The 13,255-nt window shown below is 24.9% G+C and overlaps 1 protein-coding gene across 7 annotated transcripts in view; it reads left to right on the top strand.

Moving 5' to 3' along the window:
• LOC126898359 (F-BAR domain only protein 2) overlaps positions 1–13,080 on the top strand; it is an 18,881-nt gene extending 5,801 nt beyond the window's left edge. For 3 of the 7 annotated variants that reach the window (XM_050672318.1, XM_050672319.1, XM_050672317.1), the window contains 15 exons: positions 1,667–1,763; positions 1,843–2,109; positions 5,735–5,824; positions 7,525–7,624; positions 7,702–7,829; positions 7,903–8,042; positions 8,121–8,194; positions 8,259–8,428; positions 8,531–8,652; positions 8,745–8,947; positions 9,017–9,172; positions 9,256–9,388; positions 9,453–9,658; positions 9,721–9,947; positions 11,614–13,080. In XM_050672318.1, the coding sequence (XP_050528275.1) occupies positions 1,667–1,763; positions 1,843–2,109; positions 5,735–5,824; positions 7,525–7,624; positions 7,702–7,829; positions 7,903–8,042; positions 8,121–8,194; positions 8,259–8,428; positions 8,531–8,652; positions 8,745–8,947; positions 9,017–9,172; positions 9,256–9,388; positions 9,453–9,658; positions 9,721–9,947; positions 11,614–11,702 (2,202 nt within the window). In that variant the 3' untranslated portion in view covers positions 11,703–13,080. Of the gene's footprint in view, positions 1–1,666; positions 1,764–1,842; positions 2,110–5,734; positions 5,825–7,524; positions 7,625–7,701; positions 7,830–7,902; positions 8,043–8,120; positions 8,195–8,258; positions 8,429–8,530; positions 8,653–8,744; positions 8,948–9,016; positions 9,173–9,255; positions 9,389–9,452; positions 9,659–9,704; positions 9,948–11,613 lie in introns of those variants that run through there. The other 4 variants (XM_050672321.1, XM_050672322.1, XM_050672320.1 and 1 more) reach the window with 4 other exon arrangements.
• The last annotated feature ends 175 nt before the right edge of the window (positions 13,081–13,255 follow it).

Below are 13,255 nucleotides of genomic sequence, written 5' to 3'. Positions count from 1 at the left end.
GGCTGTCGAAAATTAAAAAAAAATGTAATGTTTGCGATAAATATTACCTTTTATCGGAATGTTTTTTGTGCTTAAAACTGTCATAACTTTTTCAAAAATTAACAAATAAAAATAATATTTTCTTGTATTGAAACCTTAGATATTTCCCTTTCATTTGATATAATTTTTTTTGAAAATCTAACACTTATTCTGTTCACTGGGGGGATTTAAAATAGTAACTTTTTTACAAAAATGAACTTTTTCAACTTAATTTTTGAAAATGTTCCGGAAATACTGCGTCCTTCAAACATATATAAAATTAAAGCTTATTTTATGTACTACAAAATGAAAAAAAAAAATTTGTCCCGACGACCTATCTTTTATACGCAAATGGCTGCCGTATTCAAAAATATGCTATTTTTGTATTCAAATTATGGGTTTTGTATTTTATTTTAATAGAAGTTGATGTTAATTTTGCAATTATCCATCAATTTTTTAAAATTAAACACTATCTACAGATTTGCATCGAAGCGTTTCTTATGATAGTGATTTTAATCACTGTCAGATTAAATCTATCTGGACCCAACTATGCAATGTCTCCACTATGCCGCGACCCCACTGTGCTACCCTTTTTTTTTTTATTATATTTTTACTGTAAATATTATACTATTAAAAATAGTAATACATTTAAATTTACCCTTAAAATTAACATTCATATAAAATGAATGTAAATTTTGACATTTTTTTAAGTATTGAGTATTTTAATGCAATACAAATTTAATACTATATAAAATTATAAAATCATTCTATCTAAAACAGTAGTGATGATCTCTATAAAAAAATTTATGAAATAGTCAAATATAAGTTTTGAAAAATTTGAAGAAAAAAAAAAGGTTATTGAAGTTGTCAATACCTTGTGGGACACCTTGTATAGTAATAAAAAAAACATTTTTAAAGCTTTTGAAAATTAATTAAAATGTTACAAATAAAACATAAAAAATGTATATTGCAATACATTTCTATTTTATTTATAACAATATAATTAGAATTAACAATAGAATAAGTCTGGACAACAGGAAAGCACTTATAAAAAGCTTTGTGTGGAGTGTAAGCTCTATATGGATCAGAGACTTGGACAATAATGAAGGCTGAAAAAGCCAAAATAGAAGCCTTTGATGTATGGTGTTGGAGAAGAGCGCTAAAAATTTCATGGACGGAAAAGATAAAAAATGATGAGGTTTTCAGGAGAATGAATACCCAAAAATCAATATGGAATACGTTAAAACTGAGGAGGAAAGCATGGATCGGACACATAATAAGGAATAGTCCTTGGATAACCACAATAATAAAGGGAAAAATCTAAGGGAAACCTGGAATAGGAAGGCCCAGAACCCCATTTTTAAAACAGGTGATGGAAGATACTGGAATAGGAACATATTGGGAGATAAAGAGGATTATAAGTGACAGAGACAAGTGGAGAGAAACATCAATAATCATTTAACCAATCTTCGGATTGAAAAAAAAAAAATTGCAATACATTTTTTATTATTTATAACCATATAATTAAAATAATTATCCACAAATAGAATTTACATTATAATATAAATTAAATTTTATCTATAAAAGGTTATTAAATTTGTTAACACTAATCCTAACATATAGAAATATATTTTAATTTGATTATTAGGTACATGTTGAATTTAAAAAACAATGCCTTGAACTGACTGTGGATAAATTATTGGAACAATTTGTATTATCTAAGTATACTGGATTAGAAAAACCTGGTATGTATTTTTTTATAATTAAATTAAGTCACAAAATTTTTTTATTTGTTTTACAAATTATGAAAAAATTTAATTTTAGAAACCATTGAATTTGAAGATGTTTGTCTTAGCTCTTCCAATAGTGCATGTCAGATTCCAGATTCGTTCAGTGATTCAAAATCAATTCAAGGAACCAATTCACCTATTTTAATTAGTAATCCTCCAAATTTGTGTACAACTAGTATATCATCTGAAAAATCTACTAAACGTGAAGGTAATTGCAGTCTAAGAGACAGGAATGATGCAATCAATTACCAGTCCTCCAGAGCAACATCCTTACTCAATATCTTCATCTCCAATTCCCATGGTATGTTCTTTTACTAAATAGTTTAATCAACCTCACAAATTGGCCCACGAGAACCGCTAGTAGTAATTTTTCTGCACTGTACCAGCAATCGGTAATGTTAAAATTTTTATGTTTAGATGCTTTGCAAAAAAAAAACACAGTTTTAATGTTTAGAAATCTAAAATGAAAACATTTAAGCTCACAAAATACATTTCATACATTTTCTACTCTTTGTATCATTTAAATTGTTGATAATTTAATTATCTCAATTGGATCATTTTTTGTGATTTAACATATTTTACATACATTTTATTAACTTAATGAATTGATAATGACCATTTTTTTTAATTTAAGATATTATATATGTTAGTATGCTAAGAATAATATTTTATTTTTATTTTTTCTTCAAGTATTATGACATACACTTATGTAAATTTTTCTTACTAATTTTAAACATCAGGTTTATTTAAAATTAACAAAATAACATGTTATATTAAATCGATGATGCTATACACAATAATTTTCACTGTGATTAATTTTAATTTCAATAATTTTTTTTTTCTATAAAAAACTTAAGAAATTGATAAAAGAACTTTCAATGTTAATTTGTAATTAAAGGATTTTTTTACTTAATTGTAATAACCACCAATTGATAAAATTTATTAAATTTAATTGTGCATTAATCTTAAAAATATTGAGATCTTTTAATTAATAAATGATTTTAATATTTTTAAAATGATGTAAAAGACAATACTTTTAATTTAAACAACTTTCTTATAAAAAATCAATAATATAATTGATAAATCTATTAACAGTAATAATAATTAAAAATAATAATAAATAATTAGCTTTTCCATCAAGTTGATGATATGTAAATTGATTAAAATAATGGCTTGGCAAATTAGTTTTCAAATAATGTAATATAATATTACCATGGCAGGCTGCTTCCTATCATTATTCTGGTTTCTATACAAATATTACACATTAAAATATATTTCAAATGAAACTGCTGAATAACCATTAATGCTTGATACTTTAACTCTTATATATATCTATACATTACTAATTGTTTCAACTAGTGATGTTACGAGTAGTAAATACATGTACAAACCAAATACTGAGTTAAAGCTGGGTAGGCAAATTTTTTGGTCAAAATATTAAATGTCTAACATTCCCTTATCTTTAAAGTTAAAACCACAATATAGGTATAGATATATGGAAGGCTGAAACCCTCTGTATTCAGATTTTGCTCCCTTAATAATTAGAAAAATCAAATGTATTTAAAAAAATTTATATTTTTTTAAAAAAGGAAAAATGACATGTAGCCCCCTCAAAAACTGTTTCAATCAATATATGCAGGCTAATTCTACATTATTAATATATATTTAACAAAAAAAGGCTTTAATAACGATGATTATTAGCCTACTTTACAATGTGCAATTTGCTAAACATTACACAATATTACCATATTTATTTTATTTTAAAAAGATCATAGTATTCTTGAATAATCCTTGTTCTGTGTTGTTTCTAAGTTTTGGAAAATTCAAAATTTTGTGTGTTCATTGGTGTATTTTGGTCAGTACATTATAATATGTTTGACTAATAGGTTGGGTCTGGCATGTATCACAGGACGGTCTAGAATCCTTATTAATTACATATATATGAGTTTATTCTTTTCTTCTAAGTTCAATGTTGATTTTTGTTTTGTATACATTCTTTGTTTGATAGTGGTACATTGTCTCAGTAAGTTTGTCAAGAATTCATTATTTTATTTTTTATTTCTTTTGTTGATTCCGAGGTGGTGGTTAGAGATACTTGTTTAGATGATGTGGATGAGATGGCTGTATGTGCAACTATATCAGATCTTTTGTTACCTAGTATGCCCATGTGTGATAGTACCCACATAAAATCTAATGATTTGTTTGACCTGAAAATGAGTTCTGGAATGTTTTGAATAAGTTAATTTTTGGGTAGGGTATTTAATAAAGAAAAAATGCCACTGTAAAAATCACTTGTAATCAAAATATACTTATTGAATCTTATTAAAATTGATTAAATTAAAAAAAATATATTTTTATTATTTCATATAAAGGCATAAAATATGTCTTGAAATTTTTTTTCTTTCTTGATTCATAATTGAATTAATTCACAATATTTAAAACTTAAACAATTGTAGATATGATAATAATTTCAATGCTATTATTATTATTTGGGCTATGACTATGAACTATGATTAAAAATATTTTCATACGACAAGGTAAATTTTTTCCAAAAAAAGAAATACATATTACCGAGTAAAAGTAGAGTCTTCAAAAATAAATGGTATCTAGCACATCTCTAGTTTTAATAATTATTGACTTTTATAAGTTTAGTATTTTCATACTTAACATAAAAAAAAATTATCTTTTAAACTCCTACTTTTATTTTTTATATCCTGGACTTGGTAAAATTGTTGCAATTTTTGTTATAATTACTAATTAAGTTATACTCCATAATTTAAATAAGTACAAAAAACTGTTTTTCATTAAGTTTTTAATAAATAATAATTGAATATGTCAATAAGTAATCACAAAAGTTACCATTTTTGATAAATTGTGATTATGGTAAATTTGAATTCTCTTAACCTACATACATACACAGCGTTGGGTAGTAACTTGAATTACAAGTTACACTGTAACAAAACTACTTATAAAGTAATTTAATTTAATTATTTAACAATAATTTTAAAAAATACTTACTACTTTATTTTAAGCAATTAATTTTAAAAATTACAATGCCCTTTAGTGGGGCTTATTTATAATTTTATACTGAAGTTTTTACATTAAAAAATATTTCTTAACTTCTTTTCCTTGTATCAAAATTTAGATATTTTTTAGTCTTTCCTCCTTGATAGGGTTTTTTCTAAACATTTTTTTTTGATATATATATATATATATATATATAATAATTAAGACTTAAATAATACTATTCCATTAAATTATTTTTGTTTATTATAACATATTTTAAATCTAGCGAAATGAATAGTGTAAAAATTTTTTGTATAAATTGAAATAAAATATTTTTTTTAATTATTATATTCTTAAATTAATTTATTGAAAAACTAATGAAAATTATATAAAATAATAAATATAATTTTTAAAAGTTTTAAGTCAAAGATAATATTATTTCATTAACTCTTATACCAACTAAAATAACTTTCCAATTTTATTAAAATTTTCAAAAATGTTATATATTTAACAAATAAATTATTAAATATCAAACTATCAAATGAAATGTAGATATTGTTTTTCAATAAATTTATTTTATTCTGGGTACCTAAATGTATTTGGATTTTTACAAAATTTTGTAATAATGACTCATAGTATTAATCAATTAATTTACATTATATTTTTAATTAATGGTACATTTCTAATTACATGTAAAAATCAGTATTATAACAAAATTTATATTTTCATTATGCTTTTCAATTTATCTTAAATTTTACAAATTTTTAGTTTATTTTGGTCAAAAATAATTGTATGCGTAACAAAATCATTCATCCTTTTTTTATTATAATTACAAAATAAAAATCTTATAAAAATGCATGCATTTTTTCAATTAATTTTTATGCTTTTATGTTTTATTGTAAGTAAAAGCTATGTTACAGGTGCTTTATCAAAATCAAACAGAACTATTAGCCTTAATGCTGATCATTCAACCTACTCACTCCCTCAAAGTTCTGTTCGTGGATCAAAATGTAATTTTTGTTTTTAATTTTGGCCCTTAATGCATTTTAATTTCTGCATGTTTAAATTAATAATTCTTATAATTTGTTTTTCTATAAGTACTAAATACTTAGGTTTTCCCTTATGTTTATAGATATTAGTATAATTAGTATTAATTTGTTTATTAAAATATTAACTGTGTTAACTATTTTATGACTAAATACACATTTGTTATAAAATATAAAATTTATGCTTTTCACAAAAATTAAAGTCAAGTTTTCTACTAATTTATACTTGTTTGTAATAAGCAAACAATTGTATTATATTAATTATTATTTGGTTTGAAATTAAAATATTTTCAAACAAATATACAGAGAATTTAATTTTTTTTTTTATTATACATTATAATATTTTAGAATATCTAAAAAAAATGGGCTTATAACAAGCGTGTATTAAACTAACTAACCTTAATTTATAGCATAATGATAACCTTTTAAAGGCTAAAGATTCATGTTTTTTTGTTTTTTATAAGTTTATAATATTGACAATTAAAAAGCAATTACCATAAGTGTGATTAATCAAACTATTCAGGAAAGCTTAAACAAAAGTTTTTATTACATTATTGTTGTTTATTCTACAGTAAAACTTTTCTTAGTAAAATCAATTAATGTATAATTTTGTCATTTGTAATAATATTTAACAACTCAATTAAAAAAAAAATATGGCATTTTAGTATATTTGCCTTCTAATTGTGGATGTTATAGTTATGATAGATTAACCATTATTGATAACTTGTTTATCTTGCATCAAAATTTGGCTACTCAGTTCATGATTAATCTAAAAGTATTTATGGCAGTCAGACAAAATACATCAGTATTATCATAACTTAGTTTTTATAATTGAAAATTTTAAACAGACACCTTTGATCTTGCAATAATGGGAAATATTTAAAAAATAATAAAATTGATATGTTGTAGAAGAAATAAACAATAAAAATATATGAGTAATCAGAATGATTGATTGTTTGAAGCTAGTATAATTTAAAATTAAAAAAAATATTTGTTTTACATATTCTAGCTTGAAAGTAAATCTGAAGCTATTATTTTTTAATTTTAAAAGATTATATATTTTTAATTTTAAATGTAAAAATATGTTTTCTCCCTAAAATCTATTTAGCTAATTTTATGTTAAAATAAAAAAAATAATTTTGAATAAACCTTGTATGATAAAAATCTCAAAGACATAATATTTTATTTGGGGAAAATAAAAATTATAGCATACTAACATGATTGGAAAGTACATTTCAGAAATAAATTTTATAGTAGCTTTTTATTTTTCATAAAAATTCAAAAACATTCCTTTATTTACTCAAATATTTCTCTCGTTTCCTTTTAATCCTTCAATTGCTTAAACTATTTGTTATTATATATAATTGTTATTGTTAATTTACAAAATTATTCATTATTATACCTTTTGTTTTTAGTTGCATGTTGTTCAATTACTACTCAATATTTATGTTGTTATTATTATTAATTTAAATAGTGCTAAGTACAATTAGAATGTGGTTGATTTGATATATATTTTACTTTATTATTATAGATTATATTATATTTATTAAAATATAAAGTAATATTACAATATTTAATTATTGTATATAATTATTTCTCTTTGTATAGTGTACTTGTTGTATGATTAAATTATAATTTTAATAAAATACAAATAATATATTCAGGGTTTTTGAGGAGTAGACGTGACAAACGCAAGGAAAAAAAAACCAAAAAAAAAAAAGACAGTAATGAAATTATAGCAAACGCTAAAGAAGAAAAATCTGAGTAAGGAAACTTATACCAAAAAAGTATATGCTTATTTATATTTATGATTATTAAATAGAAATAATATGTTTTTGTAGTGAAGAAAAAGAGGAACAAGATCAATCAAAAATTTCTACTCCGGAAATTGACGATGAAGGATATCGTATTCAACCATCCAGTCAATGGAATGTTGATAAAGGAAGCTTTTATTCTACTTCTGATTCTGGTTAACTAATTGATATACAATTTTAAGGATTATGTTTTTTTTACCTTTAATGACCAATAAAAATTGTTTTTAGATGAAGAAAGAGATAAAAGGCTACATGTGGAAATTAAACCTCTGAGTAATGGTTCAGGACCAATTAGTGCTAGTGTTGATGAATTAAGAGCTACTGTTGAAAATTTATCACTTATGCCTCTAGGAGCACACACATTAAGGGTAATTAATATTTATAATTTTATAGGTTCTTTTAGAATAATATACTTTGAGTAATGTAATGTAACAATTTTTTCTTAGAATCGTCGGGGATCTGCTAATGATGATGGAATTATGAAACGATCAAAATCAGTTTCTCAACAATTAAATTCTGTGTAATTATTCAAGAAATTTTTTTATATTTCTCCTATTAAAATGAAAATGAAAATTAAATTTCAGAAAAATTAGTAATGACCTTATTGGTCTCAACTTGTTCCAGTCAAGTGCTAGTTCGCCCAACTCAACCCAACAGCCATACAGTTCATTAAATAGTCCAACACTTTCATTACCAAACAAATCAATTTCTCCGTCCAATATTAATACTCCTGTGGCATCAAAATATGCAGCAGGTAAAATAATTTTAGCCTTTTTTTGTTTATGCTTGAGTCTCAATAATTTATTTTTCAAAAATGACATTATATTTTAATTAAATTTTATTAATTACTTTTTAGATTTAGGTGATTTATTTTTTGAAGTCGGTGATACTCAACATCCAACACAAACTAAACAATCACCTTCTTCTACAACATCGGTAGGATCTATATCTATTCCTCGCCCTCCATCTAGACGGGAGGTACTTAGATTTATCTTAATAATATTAATTAGATTTTGATTTATATGCATTGTGTGTTAATAATTTATTATTAATGTATTTTTATAATGTAGAATACAGGACCACGAAGTCAATTGAGTCCAATAAGCATAGGTAGAGCTGATAGTGTGTCGAGCCTTGAGTTTAGATCATCTGGTGTTGTTGGACAATCTAGAGTACCATCGCCATTAACAATTGGCCTGTCTGATACATTTCCATTGGCCATTGCATTTCATGAGATCATTCATGCCTATTTCAAAGGATCAAATGAATCAAGGCAAATTAAAAAAATAAAATATAACATTAAATAGTATTTATAAGTATATTACAAAAATGTATTTTTTAGGTGTCAAGTAAAAATGTTTGGTGATATGATGGTATCATTTCCAGCTGGTATAGTTAATGTTCTAGCAAATAATCCAAATCCAGCAAAATTGACATTCCGATTAAAAAACACCATGCGTGTAGAAAATCTTCTTCCAAACAAACAATTAGTTAACATGTAAAAATATTTTTAATAAAATAATCATTCAGTATATATTAATAAATTTTACTAAAACATTTATGTTTCTTTTGGTGCTACAGTGACAATACAATTGCAATAAATGATTCAATTGTTTATGAATTTAATATGCCTGCATTGACATTATTATTGCGTAAACAATATGAAAAAAACCCTGTTGCTTCTTATTTCAATGTTGATATACTAAAATATCAAGTAAGTAAATTTTTTGGGTAAAGACATTGTTAGTCAAAATATATTTTAAATAATTTCTTTTCAGATAAAATGTAAGAATTCAGCAGCAACTTCATGTCCTCTTCAGTTAGTATCGTTCTATAAATGTTGTGGTACACATACAGATCTGAAAATTGATTACAAGTTCAATAGCCACTCAATGAATGTACCTTCTTCATTACTTAATGTCTCAATATCTACTAACTTGAATACCACGATACAAAATATGCAGTCCAAACCTCCTGCTCAATGGTGAGTATTTGTAATGATTTATTGATTAAGTACACTTATATTTTAGAATATCATGTTTCTAGGCAACCAGATACAAAAACAGCTGTATGGAAGTTTGCTGAGCTTTCACAACATTCAGGAAATCAAGGTTCAGGTTCATTGAAAGCAAGGTTTGAAGTTGATACTCTGTGTCCAGTATCTACAATAATAACTCAGTTCAATTGTGAAGGTACTACATTATCTGGAGTAGAATTTGAATTAGCAAGTAGTGGTTACAGAGTTTCATTGATCAAAAAAAGATTTGTTGCTGGTAAGTAGAAAATTGACAAATCTTATAATATTAATTAAATATAATTAAAATTTTTAAAAATATTAAATTAAAATAGACTTAGAGTTATNATAATTTCAAAGATATTTCGTAAAACATAGTTAATCACCTTATACGAGGTGTGTTCAAAAAGTAAGGTGACTTTTCAAATTTCGCGGGCTACGTCCGTTTGATCTTAGATTTTTTTTTATGTCATGTTGGTACACTCGTACCGAACATCTATACACAGTTTCAAGTATATAGCATATTTAGTTTTTTTTTGACAGATACAAAGATTAGACGTATTTTGGTGTGCTCGGCGATTTTCTGCTATCAAAAAAAATGGATCAAAGAATTTGCATTAAATTTTGTGTCAAAAATGGAATTAAGTGTTCTAAAACACTTGAAATGTTGACAGTGGCTACGGTGAGCCGCTCTGAGTAAAAAAAACGTTTATAAGTGGTACAAGCTTTTCCAAGTGGCCGAGAAGATGCCAATGACGAACCTCGCTCTGGACGTCCCAGCACGTCAACAACAGATGAAAACGTTGAAACAGTGAAGAAAATTGTTTTGGAAAATCGGCGAATCACTATAAGAGAAGTTGCTGAGGATGTTGACATATCGGTTGGCTCGTGCCATGAAGTTTTTTCGGATATTTTGGGCATGAGACGTGTGTCAGCAAAGATTGTTCCGAAACTGCTTAATTTTGACCAGAAGAATCTTTGCATGAGCATCGCTCTGGAGCTGTTGAATGACGTCAATGATGATCCTGATTTGCTCAAAAAGGTCATAACTGGTGACGAATCATGGGTATATGGTTATGACATCGAAACCAAAGTTCAATCGTCCCAATGGAAGAGCCCAGGAGAGCCAAGACCGAAGAAAGCACGACAAGTTCGATCAAATGTCAAGGTTTTGCTCACCGTTTTCTTCAATTGTCGTGGCGTAGTGCATCAGGAGTTCTTACCACAAGGTCGTATGGTCAATAAGGAGTATTATCTTGAAGTTATGCGTCATTTGCGAGAAGCAATACGAAGAAAATGTCCGGAATTATGGAAAAACAATTCATGGCTTTTGCATCATGATAATGCACCTGCTCACTCATCGTTGCTTGTAAGAGATTTTTTAGCCAAAAACAACACCACAATCATGCCTCAGCCACCATATTCACCGGATTTAGCCCCATGCGACTTTTTTCTGTTCCCAAAACTGAAAAACCCTATGAAAGGACGAAGATTTGCAACGATTGGGGAGATAAAAACTGCATCGCTGAAAGAGCTCAAGGCTATACCAAAAAGTGCTTATCAGAAGTGTTTCGAAGATTGGANAAAGATTGGAAAAAGCGTTGGCACAAGTGTATTACATCTGAAGGGGATTACTTTGAAGGGGACAACATAAACATTGATGAATAAATAAATAGTTTTTCATAAAAATATCAAGTCACCTTACTTTTTGAACACACCTCGTACTTAATAAAATAACAATCATAATTTAAGTTTAAGTATTGTGAATATATCACACATCTATCTGCTTTATAGAATTTTTTATAACCAAATATACAAATATCTTTCATCTAATATATATTATCATTAAACACTGATATGAATATGCTTTTAAAGATTATTTTATAAATCAAAGTCTCATAAAAATAATTATATTTTTATTTTAGGAAAATACATTTGTGACAGTGAGCCTGATGCGAAAAGTTCAGTCCTACATTCCAATGTATCATCAAATATTTCTAGTACAGATTGTTAATTATCTTTCATATTATTGTTTTTTTTTTTTTTATCTTTGTTAGCATCATGGTTTTATTATTATTTTGTAATCTCATAATTTATACTATCTTTATTCTGACTATTCAATTTCATAAGACATCAATAGTATTTACTTATCTATTTCTATTAAATACAAATTAATTTTTTTTTAATATGCTTTATTTACTATCAGTGTAATCTGTTTATGTATACTTGTTTCATAACAAATGCAAAATATTAAACAAATTATTTTTACATGTGAACAAACATCTATTTTAGCTTGTTAAAAAGCACTATATATTTATACATTAAAAAAAAAAAATAGATTATTCAATTTCCATGTTTCATATTAATTGTTATTTTATTTATAAGAGTTTCAAGGATAAGATTTCTTTTTATATAAATTGATCGCAATTTTATTATAAATATATAGTGTTTTAACATATATTCATAAAATTAATTCTTTTATTTATTTTAAATAAGAATACAGGGATTTATAGTTAAGTGTTAGTTATCATTTCAAAATGATGACCATTGTATTGAAAATGTGTTAAACCTTACTAGAAATGAGCTAATTTTATAAAAGTTAGTGTAAAAAACTTTTATTTATCAAAATGTATAAACAATAGATCTTGTCACAGTAATCTCTTTTTTATAGTTATTTTAACATATTGATTATATATGTATTGTGATACAGTTCCAATATTCAATTCTTACTTTTTTATTATTTATTAGTAAATACGAAAAATATTTTTGATTAAATTTTATTATTCGTGTTATCTATTGCTTCATATAACTAGTATCTTATAAATGTATAAATAAGAATCAATACTTGTTGAGTTGCTTTTTTTTTTATTATAGAGAAATATTATTTATTTTATTTAGTTATTGTTTTTGTTATTCATTTAAACTATGTTTAAATAAATATTACAGACAAAGTCTCAAAATTAAGTTAGACAAATTTTATATTTATTTAAACACATATCTTAAAATCATATAATTAAAAGTTAGTTTTAATTTAAAAATTTAATAACTATTGATCCAATTATCATTTCACTGTAACTTTTTTTTTACAATTTTTTAAAATAGCAATTTTTTTGTTATAACATATTTAAAACTAGTATTTATTGAATTACGAGCATTTTAATACTTAAGTAAATAAGTAGCAGGAGTAGGTACAGCCTGTACAAGTGTCTGTTTACTTATAATGTATACCCCTCCTGGAGTATGTACTCATTCTATGTATTAAAAAATACTTGTAATTTGATCAATACTTGTCTTAAAATTGTTATCAACCCATCATGTTTTTTATAAGGTATGTTCTAAGAAATTGTATTGCCAAATGAAAAATTGAACAATAAAAATACCTTTTTTTCTCATTAGAGTAAAATAAAAAATATGCATTAAATCTTATCTAAAAATTTAGACATCTTTTTAAAGCAAAATTACAAGATAAGTTAAGAAAAGATAACTGTATCATGAGCTATAAACTAAATAATAATTATGTACCCTTATTTTTTAAAAAACTTTTAAGTGTTGCTAAGCAAACGTCGT

The sequence above is a fragment of the Daktulosphaira vitifoliae genome, unplaced genomic scaffold (genome assembly GCF_025091365.1).
Source record: "Daktulosphaira vitifoliae isolate Bord-2020 unplaced genomic scaffold, ASM2509136v1 Scaffold_2, whole genome shotgun sequence".
Classification (NCBI taxonomy): domain Eukaryota; kingdom Metazoa; phylum Arthropoda; class Insecta; order Hemiptera; family Phylloxeridae; genus Daktulosphaira; species Daktulosphaira vitifoliae.
Note: the sequence above shows the minus strand (reverse complement) of the source record. Positions and strands in the feature narration are given on the sequence as shown.